Below are 22,153 nucleotides of genomic sequence, written 5' to 3' on the forward strand. Positions count from 1 at the left end.
CTGGAGCTGGTGCATGACTTCTGGCTTGCTGACGTCCAAGATCAGTGCATCATCGGCCTTGATCTGCTGACCCGCTGGGGGACCTGCGTTGACACCGTGAAGCTGGCCATCACTCTTAGTACAGAGACTCTGGCCCTCCAGGGCAGTCAAAAGCTGGGAATGGGGGGGACCAGAGACAGACAAGCCAGGCTTCTGGCAGCTGCCGCTCAACAGACTTCGGGTGCCGGTAGCTCTGGATCATCTCTATTCACCTCAGCCCCAGCCTCTAAGCCCGACAAACCTCCCTCGACTGAGACAACCAAGGCTATTGATGACCTGTGGCAGCGCAGCAGTGTAGGTCTTAACATTGACCAACGCCAGCAGTTCAGGTGCCTCCTGAATGAGAATGTGGACATCTTTGCCATCAGTGACAAAGACTGCAGGCAGACGGGGCTGGTCCAGCACACCGTCGACACCGGCTCTGCTCAACCCATCCGTCTGCGCCCATGCCGGCTGCCCCTCTCGAAACGGCAGGTGGCGGAGGAAAAGATCTGTGAGATGATTGCGGCTGGGGTGTTTGAGCCATCCAACAGCCCATGGGCGGCACCCGTGGTCCTGGTGGGAAAGAAGGATGGCAGCCCGAGGTTCTGCGTGGATTTTTCGCCATCTCAGTGCAGTGCAGTGCTTCCGCGGATCGACGAGGCCCTGGATTACATTACCGGCTCCAGCTGGTTCAGCTCCCTCGACCTATGCAGCAGTTACTGGCAGGTGGAGCTAGCCTCCGAAGCAAGGCCTAAGATTGCATTCACCATCGGTGAAAAAAACATCAAATCACTAGAAGAAGCCTACGCGTCCCACCAAGATCAGGAAACATTGAACAAAATATGCAAAACAAAACTAGAATTAAATGAAACTATTAATAAAAAAACACAATTCCTTATACAAAGACTTCGCTTGCAGAATTTTGAACACAGTAACAAATCAGGTCGATTTCTAGCTAACCAGCTAAAAATAAATAAAGAAAAAACAACTATATGTGCTGCTAAAGATTTATCGGGGAACACAATATATGATCCTGGAAGAATAAACAACATTTTTAGGGATTTCTATGAAACTTTATACTCACCACAAATAAACCCATCTAAAAATGAAATTGATCTGTTTCTTGACAACGTAACTCTTCCAAAATTACTAGACAGTCAAGCAATGGAATTGGATTCGCCACTGACGCCAAGTGAACTCCAGGAATCCCTGATAAGTATGCCCAATAATAAGGCTCCAGGTCCAGACGGCTTCCCTGCAGAATTCTACAAAGAATTCTGGACAATTTTGGCACCAGTATTCCACAGCATGTTGCAGGAAATCGAGGAAAAGGGCAGACTACCACCAAATATGAATTCTGCCAACATTAGTCTCCTGCTAAAACCAGGCAAAGACCCTTTATTTCCCTCAAGCTATCGTCCAATTTCTCTTTTAAATGTAGACCTTAAAATAATCTGCAAAGCTCTCTCAAAGAGATTAGAGAAAATGACCCCCCTCTTAATTCATCCGGACCAAACTGGTTTCATAAAAGGTCGGCACTCCTCAACAAACACTCGTAGATTACTTAATTTAATAGACTACTCATACGATAAAAACATCGAAGCCATAATATTATCTCTAGATGCAGAAAAAGCATTTGACAGAGTTAATTGGAAATTTTTATTCGCAACTTTACACAAATTTGGTTTTGGAAACTCTTTCATAAACTGGATAAGAATATTATACAATTCCCCAACGGCTCGTATCAGAACAAATGACCAGACATCCTCCAGCTTCTGTCTCCTGAGGGGCACCAGACAGGGATGCCCACTCTCCCCCTCACTTTTTGCAATTTTTATCGAACCTCTAGCAGCAGCATTTAGACAGGCTACAACAATTAAGGGCATAAAATGTAAGAACATAGAACATAAAATCAGTCTCTATGCGGATGATGTGTTGCTTTTTCTGCAAAACACACAAACCAACCTCTCTGAGGTAATTACTTTAATAAACTGGTTTTCAAGAGTTTCAGATTATTCAATTAACTGGCCAAAATCTACAGTTCTCCCCATTAACTGCTCCTTCCATAATTCTTCCTCTGCCCCACTGCAATCCGGAAACATTAAATATTTAGGTATTAATATCTCTCCTAAGCTTTCAGACTTAACTAAACTAAACCACATCCCACTTCTAAAGAAAGTAGAAGGCGATCTGACTAGATGGAAATCTTTACCCATATCACTCATGGGAAGGGTCGCCACTATAAAAATGATGATCTTGCCAAAAATAAATTACTTATTTTTGATGATCCCTAACAAACCATCACAAGATTGGTTCAGATCTCTGGATTCATATATTTCCAAATTCCTTTGGAAAGATAAACCCCCGCGTATTAGCTTAAAAACGCTACAAAGAACCAAGGATAGAGGAGGATTAGATCTGCCTAATTTTCACCAATACTTCTTAGCCAACAGGCTTCAGTTCATCTCAGAATGGTTAAAACATACCTTCTTAGTTGAGCCCTGGCTAGATGTTGAACAGGCACTATGCAAGGATCTAGAGATTTCAGACCTACCATTTATTAGCTCAAACATCAAAAGACATGAATGCTTTAAAAGTATCAACATCAGCTTTTCTCTAACAGCATGGTGGGAGTTTCTAAAAATAACGGAGTCTTCATTAATCCCATGCAAACGTACACCTATCTGGAATAACCCTGACATATTACAAAACAATAATATGATTAATTTCCCAGAATGGAGTTGTAAAGGAATTAAATACTTAGAACATATATTAGAGGGAACAGAATTTATTCCATTTGACAGACTAGTTGAACAATATGGGATCAACAAGACAAGGTTTTTAGAATATCAACAAATTAAATCCATAGTAAAAAAGAAATTTAACCTCAGTCAAGTTGAATTACAAACACCACTAAGTGCGGCACATTTTCTTACTCTTAAATCCCCCAAATTATTATCTAAAATATACAGAACACTTTCTAAATTAGATGAATCAATATCCCTTCCTACTGCAAAGTGGGAAGCAGATTTATCAGTCAACCTAGACCAAAACTTCTGGTCTCAGATTTGCTTAAAAACTTTTAAATTAATTAAAAATCCCAGTCTGCAATTAATACAATACAAAATACTTCATAGAGTGCACTATACAGGTCATCGGATGTTCAAGATGGGCTTTACATCTTCCAACAACTGCTCACACTGTCAAGGCAATACACCAGACAATTACATCCACGCTCTTTGGTTCTGTCCACCAGTGCAAAAGTTTTGGCGCGAGATATGTGAAGACTTATCAAAATGTCTGAAATGTAACATTCCAACCTCCCCCTTAGTGTGTTTGTTGGGCAGCTTAGATAATGTCACTTCAGAAAAGAATATAGCCCATATGATCTTCACTGCCCTATGCATAGCCAAGAAAACAGTCCTCATGAACTGGAAAAATAAAAATAATCTTAATTCTAACCAATATAGAAATTATCTATTAGATTACATTAGTCTTGACACAGCCTCTGCCACCACATCAGATCAATTGCTCTGGGCCCCTTTTATCAGCTCCATCACCTAGTGGGGGTGGGGGGTCATAGTTTGGTCCCGCCTTCACTGTTGTGATTGGTGAGGGGGTAGGGACAGGCTTAGGGCGTCGGGGGGTTCCCCGGAGGCATCTTCCTTGGGGGGCTCAACCCGGGGTAGCGGTCACGTCCGGTTGGGGGCTCTGTTGGCTCTCAGGTGACTGTTTCCTCGCGGCTGCGTGCAGCGGGTCTAGGGGAGGGTCTGTGCTGACGGACGTGGGTTACTGACCTGGCAACCTGGCTGCCCCTGGGTGGGTCCGGGATGGGCGTGAGGTTCTGGGGGTGCTCCGTCTCTGGGCGGGGGCCCGGGCCGGGCCTCGGGGGCTCGGGTCCTGGTTGGTGTGTTGCCGGGGTTGTGGGCGGGTGGGTGCATGGGGGCCCGGCCCTGGAGCAGGGTGCCGCCGGTGCATCGAGCCGCCTGGGGGGCTCTTCAACTGGTGGGGGGGATGGTCACATCTGGCAGGAGCTTTCTTCTCTCAGGAACTCTCTGCAGGAGGGGGAGATACAGGAGAGGTGGAGGAAGATCTCAGCCTGGGCGTTTACCGTCTTATGTAGTCTGGAAGATGTGTGGTTGGTGGGGTGGGTGCAGTTTTCTCTGTGGTGGGGTTGGGTGGACTGTCCAGGGCTCTGTGGAGCCGGGGGGCGCTACTGCACTGGGCCCCGGTCTGATGGGCCTGGGCCCCCCTTCCCTGGCGGGTCGCGGAGGGTGGGAGTGCCTACTGGGGTCAGCGGGGGAGCTGGCCCCAGGGAGGGGTTACCTGCCCCTCCCTTCCTTCCCTCCCCATCTCCAGCTGCCTCCCTCTTCCCGCTCCTCCACAACCACCCACACATGCAGGGCCTTGGAGTGGGGGTATGTCACCAGGGTGCAGAGGAGGCTACCCCCCCCCCTGTCCCCTTCTGGCTGCCTCTGCCTCAATTTTATCCCACATCTTAGACATTCACATTATTCACACTCTCATTACACATACATATAGGATCTTGGGGGTGGGCACAATCACGGAGTCCAAATCACCATCAGGGTGTATACCTCACCCCTGACGTCGTTGCCCACCTCTCAATTTTAAATACACTTAGTCATTGAGGGTTAGCAGGAGGGACTATGCGCTTACCTGCTGCTCCTTGGCAGGTAGCTCCATGCCCTCCTGGGTTTTAATTGCACCTTAGAACACATATGCATCAACACTACAATGAGCGGGTGGAGGGAGGTTTGGAGTCTTCTCCCACCCCCATTCTCTGCGGCCTGCTGGAGCGGGAGGGCTAGTAGGAGGAGTTGGCCGTCCGACTGCGGTCTGGGGTGTGGGGCCTCCCTGCTGCTGCGGAGTCGGGGTGGTCTGCCTCTCCCCACCGCAGGGAAAAGGGTAACACCACCTGGGTCTGGGTGCAATTCCCCCCTCCAGGGGCAAGGGTACCTAGACCCGGATTGTAGAGTACGCTTGGGGAGTGTGATTGTGTGTACAGCGTCTCTTTATGTCTGTCTCCACGTTGGTTGAGTGTGGAGTGAGTGCATATGAGAGCATGAGGGTGGGAATGGATGTTTGTGTCTGTGTGTGCCTGTATGTCTGTGTCTATATGTCAGGTTGGGTATCAGACGCCACCTCTCTGGGGACACCTCAGGCCCTCCAAGGTTTGGAGGCCTATCTCCACCCACCACCACTTCCCCTGCCGGTGGCGGACTCCCTCAGGTGTCGGTGTGTTGGTGGTTCTTTGTGTCTGGGGGTGGGCGTCCGGGTACACACCGGCTCACTCCTTGGCGGCCGCTTGTCGGGGCCTGGGGCCTGGGGCTCGCTCGGGCCCCCTTTGGAGGTGGGGTGCCCCCGGCCTCTCGGCCTGGGGCTCGGTCACTCAGGCGCAGCTGGGGGCCGGCGGAGCTCACGGGCGCGTCACTGCAACCCCCCCTGGCTTCTGCTCCGCGGCTGCTGAGTGAGCCCTCATCTGGGACTCTCCTCAGCTCTTACTGGAACAGTGGCGCGGCTGCCCCTCTGTTGGTCTTCCATGGTCTTTTGTGTTCTGGGGGCCTCTGGATGTCTGGAGTTTTGATCTCCTCCATACCCGCTTCACACCCTGGAGGACGGGGCTGAGGCCCCCCCACACTCCCTAGCAGATCATTACATGGAGAAACCTTTGGAATGCAAGCATGCTGATCCACACAGGTATGCACACATGGGTATTCACAGACGCGGACTAAAGCTTTCTTGGCTGCTGCCTCAAAGCACACTGTGCGCTGTCTATCTTGCGTCCTGCACAATATTGTTTATTACTTAGTAAATACTGATATCTATGACTAGCTAGTTTATTGTGATGGTGCTTTGTTTTCTCTATTATTATGTTGCTCTTTGTTGTTTGCTGTCTCCTCTGTTTGTTTGTTTGTTTGTTTGTTTTTTTTTCTCCATACAGGTGACCCAGGAGTTTTTTTTTTTTTTTTTTTGTCTCTCTTCCCCCCCCTTCTCACCGTCTCTTCTCCCCTTTGGTTTTCTTTCTTTCTCTCCCCCTCTCTCTCTCATTCATTCCCCCTGTCCTATTTATTAAAAAAAAAAAAAAAAAAAAAAAAAAAAAAAAAAAAATGACAAAGGATGAACTGAAGCTCTGCCATCACGTAATGTCGCATACTGCTGTTTCTGATGTCATTTAGAAAAAAAAAAAAAAAAAAAAAAAAAAAAAAAAGAAACGGCAGGTGGCGGAGGAAAAGATCTGTGAGATGATTGCGGCTGGGGTGTTTGAGCCATCCAACAGCCCATGGGCGGCACCCGTGGTCCTGGTGGGAAAGAAGGATGGCAGCCCGAGGTTCTGCGTGGATTTTTCGCCATCTCAGTGCAGTGCAGTGCTTCCGCGGATCGACGAGGCCCTGGATTACATTACCGGCTCCAGCTGGTTCAGCTCCCTCGACCTATGCAGCAGTTACTGGCAGGTGGAGCTAGCCTCCGAAGCAAGGCCTAAGATTGCATTCACCATCGGACAGGGGCTGTGGCAGTTCAGGGTCATGCCATTTGGGCTCTGCAATGCCAACGATGTTCGAGAGGCTGATGGAGAGGGTGCTCGTGAACATCCCTTGTAGCCACTGCGTTGTGTACCTGGATAACCTGTTGGTGCACATGGCAACTTCGGCAGTGCACTGTCCCACCTGAGCGAGGCCTTCAGTACCATCCGACAAGCTGGGCTGCGACTCAATCCTACGAAGTGCCAGCTGTTGGCGAAAGAGACCTCGCTCGCCATAGTGCTGGCGGTGCGGCACTTCTGGCCATACTTGCACGGCTGCCGGTTCCTCCTGTGCACTGACCATGCATCTTTAACTTGGCTCAGGTCGACAGCATGGCAACGCTGATGCCCTCTCCAGACGGCCCTGCATGGCTGTCGAGTGCCGCTACTGTCGGCGGCAGTAGGAGCGGCAGTAGGAGGCACTGGGCGTGGCTACTGCTCAGGCCACAGCCAGCGGAGGGGGATGGCTCCCACTGACCACACAGCAGCTGAAGGGCCCAACTCAATGCTCCACTGCCCCACTGCAGCAGTACCTGGTTGGGGCCCTGATGGAGTGAGTGGGAGTGGACGTCCTAGGGCCTTTCCCTGTCACCGAGTCAGGGAACAGGTATGTGTTGGTGGCCATGGACTATTTCACAAAGTGGCCGGAGGCCTACGCGGTGCCAGACCAGAGTGCAACCACGACGGCAGAGAAACTGGTGGAGGAGATGTTCACCCGTTTTGGGGTCCCGGCTGAGCTCCACAGTGACCAGGGGCATAACTTCGAATCGAAGATCTTTAGGGAGATCTGTCGGCGGCTGGGGGTGGAGAAGACGCGAACCACCCCACCCCACCCGCAAAGCGATGGCTTGGTCGAGCGCTTCAACCGCACGCTGGCCACCCAGCTTGCCATTCTCAACAGCCGCCACCAGCGGGATTGGGACCGACATCTGCCCCTGGTCCTTTGGTCGTATCGGACTGCGGTTCAGGAGTCCAGCCAGTGCACGCCTGCAGCGGATGGGAGCTCCGGACGCCCGTAGATTTGGTGTTCGGGTCTCCCCGAGCCAGGGATTGATGGTGGGCCAGAGATGGACTACTACAGGAGGCTGAGGGAGCGGCTGCAGGTGGTTCATGACTACACCCGCCAGCCCCAGGCCAGTGCCAGAGTACGACAGAAAAGAGCCTACGACACCAGGTGCCGAGGGGGAGCTTCCGTGCCTGGTGACAAGGTTTGGGTGTACTGCCCGGTTTGCAAGAGAGGAGTGTCCGCCAAGCTCTGCAGCCACTGGAAAGGGCCGGCGGAGGTCGTGGACCGGCTAACAGAAGTGGTGTACCGGATGCGCATGCCTGGCCCGGGGTGCATGGTGGTGTTGCACCAGGACAGACTTTCACCGTACCGACCGCTCACTCCAGCAGCTGCCGGGGCAGGGGATGCTGGTGGTACCCCATGTTCTGATTGTTCCCAGTTCTTTCTGAAATTGTCAGGCAGTTTAAGAAATGGAACAGATTAATACCTGATCTTTATATTAGAATTTACTTTGCCCTTCATGTTGTCTTTCAGTAACTTGGCTCAAAATCTCTGGATCTTCTGAGATATATATATTGATAAAATCCAATTTTTACTATACTTTTTCTTTTCGATATTTTTGTAACTGTTAGCATGATTTGCAGCTATTGTGGTCATTTTTTGTTTCTGTCCTGCTCCCATTGCTCCCCCCAAAACAATTATCATTTCGATATTTGTCTGCTTATGCTGTCAGGAAACCGAAAGAGAGTGAAATTGTGAAACAAATAAATTATTACACCTAATGCAAGCCAACTGCCCCTTTCAGATATACTTTCTTCATCTTTCTGCTTTTTGATTGATAAAATACGGAGGAACGTAAATGTATTATTTGAACAGAGCATGAGGTTCTGCAGCAATGCACAGGCTGTAAAAATCATGTGTTCAGTACTAGTGCTTGCACATACTGTACGGATATAGATAGGTCACATGACAGACAATCCCAACTATAGACAGGACAACCCAAACTATTTATAAATGCCATGTCTTGCTTGGATTTACACACAGTCTCTAAAAAACGCACTACCAATCAATCCTGAGGCTATAAACACACTTAAGGGTCCCCACAGATGGGAAAAGGAACAAAGGTAAGAAAGGGTTTTCTTTCAATATACATGAACACATGAATGGGACACATCTAGAAACACACACAGACACACTGCAAAAAGAAGAAGAAGATGTGCACAGAGAATAACATTTACGTGAAACAAACATGCACTCACACACTGGAGTCAGTGTGAAGATCCTGTCTCTTGAGTTAGTCTTTGATATTTAAAGTTCATCATTCATAGATGAACTGTTACACAAACGTAATGAAATATATATGTATATGTTTAAGTGTGCACTCCATGTGTGTATGCACATCTTCCAAAGGTCAGGCTAAGGATTTGTGTCGTACCAGGCACGCAGACATGGAACAGTCTTTTGTACAAAACACACAGAGACACATCAAAACTGAACATTCAACTCTTATTGTGGAAATCACAATAAAGAAAAATGAATGCATGGATATAGTATTTGTATACATATATATAATGTATGGTGTATTTAAGTAGTTCCAACTAATCGACTGATGGCCAAAACAACAGCTCTGGGCTGCAAGCCCAGGTTCGGTCATGCAGAACTATGAAAATGAACAGTTAATCCCATAAATCAAAAGCATAGCTAATCTATGGAGCTTCACCTTAATCGTACACAAATTTGTTGGATGCTTATAAGTGCTTGATCAACTGAGAGTTTGCTTGCCTGATTTCTAGAGCTACAAACAGCCACACCTGACTGACTCCATCAAAAAAAGAAAACTAAAAAAAACCCAAATAATTTCTCCTGCTCTATTTTCTAATCCAAAACACCAGGTCATCACTGAGAAGATGTTTGATTAATCACTGATAAAATAGAAAAACCTCTAAACAAAAACAACAGCAAACAAAGTGTTAAGCATTACATTCAGCTCCATTAGTATGGTCAAAGTCTCAGCACACACACAAGTTACAGGACCTGTAACTATCGTATAACAAAAAGGACTTTTACACATTCTTTTCTTGAAAATCTTACAGTACAATACATTTTCAGCACCATACCAACAATATGCAGGTTCCAATTTATCACTGTTATCTCTGAAAGGACCACTCATACACATGAACACAATGGCACGTTTTCTTACCTTCATACACAGCTTTGAAACCCTGTGCACTCACAGCAAAATCTGTGGTAAACCACAAGGCCAAAATGGATCCACTGCTGACTACAGGGGAGGGCAGCATGAATCCTGACAACCTGCAAAAGAGGAAAAAGTAAATTATTGAATCAGCAAGACAGCCCATTTCTGGAAATTAATAATGAGGCAAACCTTTAGGCAAATGTTTATGAAAACCTGAAACATGGAGCTGTAAGTACATGGCTATGTTGATGTTATCATTAAGAATAAAACAATAAAGGTTCCCACTGAAACGAGGTCTCTTCATGAGCTCCTATTTGCCTGTTTTTTCTCTGACGCTGAAGAAATGCAATTTGTAGTTTGTGGCTTTTCCCACAAAATCTCTGAATCTGCAACAAAGCAAAAGAACCGCCATGATAACTGATCATGTCATGAGTACCGACACGTGACTGCAGACAGGATACGCTTCACTGGAACAGTTTGGTGGTCACAGTAAAAGACTATCTTTGATCTTTTAATCTTGGATGGTATGTTCTGAATATAACTACTGCTTCGTCATAATGAAAGAGCCAGTAGAGGCGATATAAGGTTAGAAATATCTGGATGCCTGTAGATTCTTCTTTACAAGGTTAACATAAATATATTTGACTGAAAGGAAATGACTAAAATCAGTGTAGGAAATATGCAGGGTTTTTCCTACACACATTTTTGGCCAAAGCAATTTTAAGCAGCACTAAAAAAACTAAACTATGCCACGTCTGGAGAGTGTGAAAGACAAGACTACAGAGGAATTGTTGCTAAAAAAAAAAAAAAGCTAGGGGCAAATAGCTGTTGATAATAATAGGGTAAAAAGATGAATGCTGGTTTTTGACCCAGCATTTCGAGTTTTTGTTGTGGACTCATGATTCATTTCTTTTGGGATTTGATTTATGTTCCTGTTCTATATCTCATTCTTTGAAGTATTTTATTGTTCCCTAGTGCTTTTGAGGTTTTTTCTATGCTTTTCTGATGATGATATTAGTTTCCATTCATATCCAGCCTGTCCTAGTCTCTTCTCTGTGTTTGTATCCCTTTCTGACTCCCCTCTCATGCTCCCATGTTGTTCTGGTCCCTCAGTGTCCTGTCTTTGTGTTTTGTGTCCCGTTTTGTTCTGTCATGTTAGTATGTCTAAGTCCTGGTCCCAGTCTTTATTACTTTCTGTTTTATCTTGATAGACCCTTGTCTCGCGTGAGCTAGGTTCAGTTCTGCTTCCCCTTGTCTCATTGGTTAGTATCAGCTCAGCTGTGTTTCCTCAGGTGTTTCCACTCTGCCCTGATCTCCATTTTTGTACTTATACCCTCACTTTGCTTCTGTTCTCGGTCGTGTTCTCCCTCGCAGTTTTGCCTCCTAGAAGATTGTAGAAGTTGTCCTAGAAGTTATCTTGTGTCTGCACCTGCATTATTTTGTATTATGTTAGAATTCAGCATTAGTCCTGCCTTTGGGTCCAAAACCTGCCTGCCATGACACTTACATAAATCATGGGTTAAGTTTATTTTTAAATTCTGATCATTTCAAACATCTGAAATTCTGAAACTAATTAGGGGCTCTTATATTTTGGCAATGTCATTACATTAAAACATTTGATAATTAGTGACTTTTTAAAAACGTAACACTTTAAAAAGTCCAGTTTATTTCCTATAAGTGTATTTATTTTGAAAACCCAAGGCAGGGTGACCAGATGCTTGAAAATCTAGTCCTCTTCTGTAAGTCAGTGTCAGGTTTTTATTTTTTTTAAATCCACTATTACATATGTGTGTGAATAGAAGAGCAGGTTTAAACTGTGAATGTCAGCTTACACACTTGAAGCTGTGACGATTTGCCTTTAAACTCTAGTGTGACCTGATCTTGACTTAAGATGACTGACTGAAAAGAAATGTGTTTGCGTTTCCCGGTACCATATATCCATACTCAAAAATACAGACAGCCAGGGATACTGACACATAGAAAAATTGGTTTGGATAGACTGAAAATGTTGCAGGTCTATTTTGGGCCAGGTATTATAGTCACATTCAAATACTTGTCTGAGAGAGACAGGCTGTGAAAACACATCCACCAATCAAAGAGAGGAAAAATACAAATCTACTAATTAGAGTGATTAATTTCTAATGAATATATGTCAGTTGTTCACACCTGTCAGTTAAGCATCTATGGTTACCACAGCAATGGGACTCTGTGTAACTATAGTGGAAAAAAATAGTGAGAAATTTCACTCAGCACTACTCTCAAGAAACGACTTATGAAAGAAAAACAATAATTTGTATGCACCTGGTTTAATAATCATGAGTGCCAAAGAAGTTGCTCTCCAAATGGTTATAAAATGTTGCCTATAGAGTGAAAACTGTGCACTCAGTATAAGGTTAAAGAAAGAAAAGGGTTTTTGTCTGCTTCTCACACTCTGAAGATTCCATCCACTGAAATAAATGGATATTTTTCACCACGAAACTTTAATTAAAATATGATTTAACTTCTGGTCTCTACGGCTCACTTGTTGTTAGTGCTGAAAAGCCCCAAACCAACTGTTTTACTCTCTAGCCTTCCTGCTCCTGACATCTAATGCACCTCTTTTGATATTAAGGGGCTAATATGTTCCTTGTGCTTATACATAGCAGGCAATGCTTGCATTCACCAACCTACTAATATAATATAATATAATACTAATATTATATATATATAATATATTTCTAACCAGATATTTCTAACCTTATATCGCCTCTACTGGCTCTTTCATTATGACGAAGCAGTAGTTATATTCAGAACATACCATCCAAGATTAAAAGATCAAAGATAGTCTTTTACTGTGACCACCAAACTGTTCACACACACACACACACACACACACACACACACATACACACATACACACATATATATAAAACACCCAGCACGCCCCTGCGGGCGGTTTATCCTTCAAGCTCGGGTCCTCTACCAGAGGCCTGGGAGCTTGAGGGTCCTGCGCAGTATCTTAGCTGTTCCCAGGACTGCGCTCTTCTGGACAGAGATCTCCGATGTTATTCCCGGGATCTGCTGGAGCCACTCGCCTAGCTTGGGAGTCACCGCACCTAGTGCTCCGATTACCACGGGGACCACCGTTACCTTCACCCTCCACATCCTCTCGAGCTCTTCTCTGAGCCCTTGGTATTTCTCCAGCTTCTCGTGTTCCTTCTTCCTGATATTGCTGTCATTCGGAACCGCTACATCGATCACTACGGCCGTCTTCTTCTGTTTGTCTACCACCACTATGTCCGGTTGGTTAGCCACCACCATTTTGTCCGTCTGTATCTGGAAGTCCCACAGGATCTTAGCTCGGTCATTCTCCACCACCCTTGGGGGCATCTCCCATTTTGACCTCGGGACTTCTAGGTTATACTCGGCACAGATGTTCCTGTACACTATGCCGGCCACTTGGTTATGGCGTTCCATGTATGCCTTGCCTGCTAGCATCTTGCACCCTGCTGTTATGTGCTGGATTGTCTCTGGGGCATCTTTACACAGCCTGCACCTGGGGTCTTGCCTGGTGTGATAGACCCCAGCCTCTATGGATCTTGTACTCAGAGCTTGTTCTTGTGCTGCCATGATTAGTGCCTCTGTGCTGTCTTTCAGTCCAGCTTTGTCCAGCCACTGGTAGGATTTCTGGATATCAGCCACCTCCTCTATCTGCCGGTGGTACATACCGTGCAGGGGCCTGTCCTTCCATGATGGTTCCTCGTCTCCCTCCTCTTTCTTGGGTTTCTGCTGCCTGAGGTATTCACTGAGCACTCGGTCAGTTGGGGCCATCTTCCCAATGTATTCTTGGATGTTCCTTGTCTCATCCTGGACTGTGGTGCTGACACTCACCAGTCCCCGGCCCCCTTCCTTCCGCTTAGCGTACAGCCTCAGGGTGCTGGACTTGGGGTGAAACCCTCCATGCATGGTCAGGAGCTTTCTTGTCTTTATGTCAGTGGCTTCTATCTCCTCCTTTGGCCAGCCTATTACCCCAGCAGGGTACCTGATCACGGGCAGGGCGTATGTGTTGATGGCCCGGATCTTGTTCTTACCATTCAGCTGACTCCTCAGGACTTGCCTGACCCTCTGCAGGTACTTGGTGGTTGCAGCCTTTCTAGCGGCCTCTTCATGGTTCCCATTTGCCTGCGGGATCCCCAGGTACTTGTAACTGTCCTCTATGTCTGCAATGTTGCCTTCTGGTAGTTCAATCCCCTCAGTTCTGACTACCTTCCCTCTCTTTGTTACCATCCGACTACACTTCTCCAGTCCGAACGACATTCCAATGTCATTGCTGTATAGCCTGGTAGTGTGGATCAGTGAATCGATGTCTCGTTCACTCTTGGCATACAGCTTGATGTCATCCATGTACAGGAGGTGGCTGACAACTGCTCCGTTCCGTAGTCGGTATCCGTAGCCAGTCTTGTTAATGATCTCACTGAGGGGGTTCAGGCCTATGCAGAACAGCAGTGGGGACAGAGCATCTCCTTGGTAGATCCCGCACTTGATGGTAACTTGTGCTATGGGCTTGGAGTTGGCCTCTAGTGTTGTACGCCACATCCCCATTGAGTTCCTGATGAAGGCTCTTAGGGTCCCATTGATCTTGTACAATTCTAGGCATTCCAGTATCCAGCTGTGGGGCATTGAGTCATAGGCCTTCTTGTAATCAATCCAGGCAGTGCACAGGTTGGTCAGTCTGGTCTTGCAGTCTCGGCTGATTGTTCTGTCTACCAGTAGCTGGTGTTTTGCACCTCTGGTATTCTTGCCAATTCCTTTCTGTGTCCCGCTCATGTATTGACCCATGTGCCTGTTCATCTTAGCCGATATGATGCCTGACAGGAGCTTCCATGTAGTACTGAGGCAGGTTATTGGTCGGTAGTTGGAGGGGACCGGTCCCTTCTTGGGGTCCTTGGGGATCAGGACCGTCCGGCCTTCAGTTAGCCATTCCGGGTGTCTCTCGTTAACTAGCAGCTGGTTCATTTGTGCTGCCAGACGCTCGTGGAGTGCAGTCAGCTTCTTCAGCCAGTAGGCGTGAACCATGTCGGGCCCTGGTGCTGTCCAACTCTTCATACTGGAGACCCTTTCTTGGATATCTGCCACTGTGATGGTTACTGGACCCTGTTCAGGGAGGTCGCTGTGGTCTGCCCTCAGATCCACTAGCCACTGAGCATTGCCGTTATGGGTTGCATCCTTCTCCCATATGCTCTTCCAGTATTGCTCCGTCTCCAGCCTTGGTGGTGCTGTTCTCTTATTGTTCCCTTGCCACTGAGAGTACACCTTTGCTGGTTCTGTGGAGAACAGCTGGTTTATTCTCCTGCCTTCTATCTCTCTGGTGTACCTCCTCAAGCGGCTGGCCAAGGCTGTGAGTCTTTGCTTGGCAGTTTCCAAGGCCTCAGGTATGGACAGCTTGCTGTATTTCTTAGGCACCTTATTTGTCGCACCTTTCTGCAACTCTGTTAGTTGGCTAACCTCCCTCCGTGCTACTTTGATCTTGCCCTCTAGCCTCCTTCTCCATGGAGGGTACTGCCCCTTGTGGCTGTTCAACTTGTAACCAAGCATCTCACTGATCACTGCTGCCGTATTGTAGATCAGCTTGTTAGTGTCGGTAATTGTGGTTGTAGGTATTGCCCGTAGTGCTGCATTAACATCATCTAGCAGACCTTCTGAGGGTACTTCACGTAATCTTGGTAACCGGCTACGGGGGATCCAGGTTTCAAGCTTGGCCATGATCCTATTTTTCAGGTCAGTTCCTCTCGCACTCAACGATCCTTCTCCTATCGCACTTGGGGCTATATACCCAATCTCGGGTGGGGGTGATGATATCTCCCCCCTGACCTGGCGTCCTGACTCCTCCTTGCCGTAGCATTTGTGTTGTACCTCGTCAATCTCTAGCTGTGAGAGCAGTCCCTTCTTTCGAATGTTGGAACACTGAGCTACTAGTTGTTTCGCCGTCATTGTGGATGTTGGGTATCGAAGAATCCATAGGTCCCTCATCCTATTCATGTAGCCCCTTCCGCCGGGGTTACTTGCGTAGTAGCATTCCAACAACGCCCTGTTTTCGTCCCTTGCCCACCGATGCCTTCTTGTTCCAGTAGCCCACTTTTCGTCAGGGTGCCCTGGTTCCTCAACACCTGACGCGGACCTTGTTGATCCGGGCGACGTCCGAGCCGGCATGCCTTCATATTTATCTGTCTCGCTCATGTCTGCGGTAGGCTTGCTTAGCATAGGGGGTCTAGCCTTAGGACCCTTACTGGATACAGACGCCCCAGGCAGGAATCGAACTTGCGATCCTCTGTTCCAAAGGCGTGTAGTTTAACCACTACGCTATCCAGCTGCTATATATATATATATATATATATATATATTAGGGGTGCAACGATATTCGTATCGATATTGAACCGTTCGATACAGTGCTTTCGGTTCGGTACGCATATGTATCGAACAATACAACATTTGTAATTTATTTTATCAACTTTCCTTCTGACGATGCTGTCTGTGTGGAGCGCTCAGTGAATCTGCGTTCGACTACTCCGCCTAGGCTGCACTGTCGAGCGCAGATCCACTGAGTGCTCCACACAGACAGCATAGTCAGAAGGAAGAGCGCAGGGCAAGCTAGCGAGACAGAAGTTAAGCTCTCCTTGCAACATGGACCTCCCCCACCCTCATTCAGATCTGGCGTTTGGAATTATTTTGGTTTTCATGTGACGTATGACCCTGAAGGTAAGCGAGTCATGGACTAAAGTAAAACAGTATGTTGGATGTGCCATGCAATGCTCAATTACATGGGTGGGAACTAGTGTGTTAGCGCAGTTAGCTCGTTAACGTGTTAGCCGTCTAGCCCCATGCACGGGGCGATCGGCGGTAGCTCGTTAACGGAGATTTGCCGTGTTGTGGTGTTAAGGTCATTTCAACGAGATTAACCTGAAAGCACTAGTGGGAACACAACGAATATGACTGCACATTTACGCCGACATCATCCTAGTGCAAAGACAAAAACAACAAGCATGCTACTAACTTTAGCCGAGTCATTTAGACAGCTGTTAGCACATGATTCTCCTTATGCTGCTGAGAATATAGCCCAGAAGAAGCGGATAGTATAGCTTTTATTTTGGAAAGAGACATTTCTCTGTAATAAACTCTCTTTTCCAAAGATGAGTGATTCCTCAATCAGATACAGGGCTTGCAATATCGCTAGCCTGACATCCTGGGGCTAGCGATTTTTTCAGTCGGGCTACCCTGCCCGTCGGGCTATTGTAGGAAGGAAAAATATATGTCAATGCTTTTGCATTCTTTCAGAAATGTAGCTGGGTAATTATGTCATTGGCATCTGTGAGCCACTGTCAATATGTGACATATTGAAATTGCGTTTGAATTTGCGCTTGTTTTTTTGCTTTCACTTTGCAATCGTGCGAACTGTGTATAGAGAGCGACAGCACTGATCTGTGAGTGATGATAATTTGTGCACCAATTCCTCTGACATCGTCTTATTAATCGTTAGCTTACTATGCAAACATGACAAGTGAAATCTCCCGCAGCTTAAACATGTGAGAGGTTGATCGCGCAGAGAATCGCTGAGCTTATGTGAGTCCGTGTGTAAAAGCAGCAGTATATATATTTTAGTTCTGCTGAGCCAAATAAGACAGGTCAGGGTGAAGAAGTTTACCACAGAAAAGCTTACCACAAAACGGAGAAGTTATGACAAATCAGACTATAAGGCAAAAAGAAAGTGCAGCTTTATGGTTTCATGGACAAAATAATTTCTGTGGCTGCAATATGACGAGCTAAATAACCAGGGCTGCACATAAGTGGTCCGCAGGTGCGCATTCGCTGTCAAAATAAAAAACACGCACAAGGGTTAGGGTTAAATCTAAAAACTGTACTTTTGAGTTAAAATATATATTTATAATTTTAATAAATGACAAATTAAAAATGCATGAACATTTTTTTTGTATCGAAAAAATATCGAACCGTGACACCAAAGTATCGAACCGAACCGAACCGTGAATTTTGTGTATCGTTGCACCCCTAATATATATATATATATATATATATATATATATATATATATATATATATATATATGTTGGGGGGGAAAATAAGAGCATTGGGCGAACTTGGCATGTTGATAAGACATATATAGGTTAAAACAGGATTTCTGTCATAACCCCACACAACCCCATCATTTTATAATTTGTATTTTTTTCTATTATTGCTTGATTGACCCAATATGCAATTTCAGTACACTTTCTTAACAATACATAAAAAGTATGCGACTAACAAAGGGAAAGAGAAAAAAGGAAGAGGTAACAGGAAAATAAAGACAGACATTGGAACAAGACTCTAACTAATGCAATCAAAGCAAGAACAACAATGAGTCTGGATTCTGGATTCATTTTATCCATTTCATTTTTGGGATGGGACGCAACAAAGGAGAAAATGAAAGTGACAAAGTGGAAAAAATGTAGACGTCCAGAAAATAAGGTTTGAGAAAGAGAGGGGAAAAGGTAGATGGACAAAAAAAAGACAGTAAAAGGAGTAATTCACTTACACTACTGAGCAAAAGAGAGGACAGTGAAAACAGAGAACAGTGAAAAATGAATAATTCTAATTCTCTGGCCTCAGAGCAAGGACACAAAGGACAGACAATAACAGATGAAGGGAGCATGCAGAAAGCAACAACCAGAGAGAGAGATGGAAGAAAGCAAGGAAACAGAGAAAATGGAGGAAAGACAATACTGAGAGGGGCAGGAGGAGGGTAGTAAGACAAGAAGTGAGAAGTAAGAAAAAACTGTTTCACCTTAAAGTACAAAAACAAAAATGTTTTTTAAACTTACCACAGTAGTGTCTGACACCTCCATTATTTGTTCCTGTCTATGCAACGTACCTTTTATTAATTGTTGGTTTATCTGGAATTTGATGTGCTTCCTGTGACTAAGGATTTTAGTGCCTGTAGCTAGGTTAATTAACTGTGAACTATTTTAATCCAGTAGAGGATGCTGTAAGTTAATGTAATATTGCAATTGCTATGATTAAATGAAAGAAATTTTAGTTCATTATTCTATATAAATCTTTTCTATACTGTTCTGATGGCTTATCTTGTTTTATTGAAGCAAAATTTACTTGTGCTTACTATTTTTATAAAGTAATTAAATTATACAGATAAATCCACTTTCTTTTAAGATGTTTGCATACTTATATTTGTGTTAGCAAGGAGTAAGGAGATCTAGTGTCAACTAATGCACATCATGTGCCTACGTGTCCAAATGTTTTCGTTGGTAGTGTGGTAGTGTCTACTTTTAAAACCCGTGTACTGCATTTTCTGTGCATTTTCTATTTTTCTGAACCAGAAAGAGAATTAGCTGTGCACAGGCTACAATAAATCACCTTAGTGGCCCACAAGGGACAACACTTGCATTCTCACATTAATATTTCACCACTCAACAAATAAGACATGAACAAAGTAAAATGCCTATAACTAATTATCAGGAGGTTGCCTTCCTCCTGAATTTTTAATTTCATGGGCATATGAACTCTCAAGGACATTTAGTTCTGGACCAAGGTTAAATTTAGCCACTGGTCAACGATTTAGAGAGGGGATGGCTCCATACTGATCAAAGAGGTACTGGATGCATTATGGAATAACTGGGGATGAAAACAGCAAAGGTTTGAGAAGGGCTTGGAGCAAGCTGTGGAATCAACCTTGATCTATATTTAACTAAAACAGGTTTTTAATAAACTGGAAAGTGATTAAAGCAGCGTTATATGCCTTTTTTAGTATTTGGTGTATACAAATGAGATGTTGTAAATCATCACAAGCAGTCCAAAATATGAACTTCAGGCAAACTGTATTATAGTGAATATGCTCAGACACAATCATTAATATTCCTTTTCCCTGTCCAAACTTTCACTAAGAGTAAAACAGAGCTGTGATTTCTGTTCTTAAATTGAGGATTGACCAGGAGACAGATGCAAACTCACATGTGCGCACACACACGCACACATAAGACTGTTGGTCAGTCGGTAGGTCAATTAACGAGCAGTAATCGTCTAGCTGTCACTGCACTGATGGACCAACATGATTCCATGTCCCCATCCATCTCTCTCGCGCTCTCTCTCTCACTTTCTCAATCAGGCAAACACACTGGTGCTATGCCTGTTTGACATTTATATGAAAATAAGTGAGCTGCTTTTGGAATATTTGACTGTTTATGCAGTCAGTCAACTGTTCACCCAGTCAACCAGCTTATGTAATCAGATAGCCACTCAGTGATTCCAGCCAGCTGGTCTTTACAGTCAACCAACCAACCAGCCAGTCATTTTGCCTGTGTGCCTTTCTGCTTCTTCGTCCATCTGTCTAACTGTCCATCTGTATCTGCCCGACCAGTCTATCAAATAGCTAGCATCTCTGATCATGACATATTCTTCTAATCACCAAGATAAGTGTTTAAACTGGATGTAGTGTGGTAATAAAGCATGCCATCATATTGGAAATTAGTCTCAGCGCATTCACAAAATTACTTCATTATGATAGCTCCTCCACATTGTACTTAGGGAAAACATGGAAAAGACAATATTCTGTATTTGAACAAAAATAAATCTAGAGACACATAAAATCTTGGCAAAGCTTTTCTAGAAACATAAAAAATTGTGAAATCTGAACAAATGAAAAATCATGCTGTCTGATTGAATTGCAGTTCTTGTTTTGTTGAAGGACAGAACAGCATTGCTAATCACCTGCAGTCTACTACAAGCCAAAGAAGGAATATGTGGTGACAGCCTCCTATCCTCTATTTCAGGGGTGTCAAACTCAAATACGCAGTGGGCCAAAATTCAAAACTGGAACAAAGTCGCGGGCTAACATTAATATTTATTGAAAAAAAAAATCTTCCTCCAGATATAAGAATGAATCTTTTCTTATGGACTCAAATAAGTTTTTCTGGAAAACTGAATATGGAACAAGAAAAGCTTAATACTAAACAATATATATATTAGCTGTATAATACCAGTAGGCCAGCTCTAATAGTAATTTGGTATGGCTTCGCGGGCCAGAGTTTGACACCTATGCTCTATTTATTTGACATCCTGGTCCCATTGCCACTTTACTAATTTGTTGTTGTAGCTAACCGTCTCCAAACAAGTGTCTTGTTGCATGCTCAGTCATCCAGGTAAGAAAATCCCAAAAGGTTGATTCAGTTCGTCTGGACGTAGCGTTTTCAGTGGGAATGCTACGTCCAGATGAACAGAACCAACCTTTTAGGGCGTCTCCAAAGAACATTTAATCGTATGCCCAATTGTTATTATCTACCCAAATCGGGCACCAAGTAGCGAAACATAGCACACCCACTGAATACTTTGGTGTTTACATGTCCCCCCACTTATCTTTTAAAACATCAGGTTACCTTCCCAGTCCCTCTCTTTGTGTGTGTGAACTTAGCATATATGAGAGTACTAACCCAATAAGAAAACTTTCAAATCGGGACTCTGAGTGAATGTTTCACCACATGTCCTTGCACTCTTCTGGTAAATTTGGCTTACAAGTGGTCCACCAAGCAGAAAATTTCAATAACTTTTAAGCGTTTAGAGTTTGTTCAAACAGCTTTCTGAAGCTCTCTGTATTTCAGGCAGCCAACTGAAGTGGAATAGATTATATGTGAATGAAAAAAATATACAGCATTGACGTTTGTCATCAATGCTCTGACCTCATCACTCCCCACAAGGAAGTACCAAGCAGGGAATAAAGGTTTTCAAATGCTACATGAGTCACATGAGTAAAGTTACTGCGGGCATGCGGCGAATGAATAAGCAGAGTAGCGATGGCTTAAGTACAAGCCATGATTAAAAATAGAGGAGTCAGATTTAGACCAATCGACCAAAACATTAAAACCACTGACCGAGAAGGTGGATAACAATAATCATCATTTTAAAGTGCAGGGCTCCAAACTCAGGAGTTTCCAACATGACAAACCAAAAGGTCCCGTGTCCGATTTTAAGTCAATTTGAGTCTACCTTGTACAGGCCTGTTTCCAAAATGCTGAGATTTGTATTGTAAATAAGAACAATGCATCATAATCACATTGTCAGTGTTCTCTATGCCTGTGTACAACGGCACGCACTGCAATTTACGCTGACTGTCCTAAAGGTGTTCAAGTGGAACACATGCAGGAGTAAGAGGTCAGACAGAATAGCAATGATCTTGAAGGGTAGATAGGTCCAACTCATATCATATAAGGTTCTTGCTTTTGATGGACGAAGATGGCCAACTTTTCAACTTATCTTTTTTCCCCCCTTTTCATCTGTCTTTAGGCTCTGGCATTTATGAAAATATACGCAAACTACACAGTCACTGTAGAGTATATGGCTTTCACTTGCCAAC

The 22,153-nt window shown here is 44.8% G+C and overlaps 1 protein-coding gene across 1 annotated transcript in view; it reads right to left on the reverse strand.

The window, feature by feature from the left end:
* The window catches only part of LOC308398014 (CUB and sushi domain-containing protein 1-like), a gene marked incomplete at its 5' end in the record, with an annotated part of 495,403 nt that overhangs the window by 316,368 nt on the left and 156,882 nt on the right, over positions 1–22,153 (reverse strand). The window contains one exon of the mRNA XM_080884378.1: positions 9,769–9,881. Coding sequence (XP_080740504.1) covers positions 9,769–9,881 — 113 coding nt within the window. The remainder of the gene's footprint in view (positions 1–9,768; positions 9,882–22,153) is intronic.

Source organism: Rhamphochromis sp. 'chilingali', assembly GCF_963969265.1.
Source record: "Rhamphochromis sp. 'chilingali' genome assembly, chromosome: 6".
NCBI classification, from domain to species: Eukaryota; Metazoa; Chordata; class Actinopteri; order Cichliformes; family Cichlidae; genus Rhamphochromis; species Rhamphochromis sp. 'chilingali'.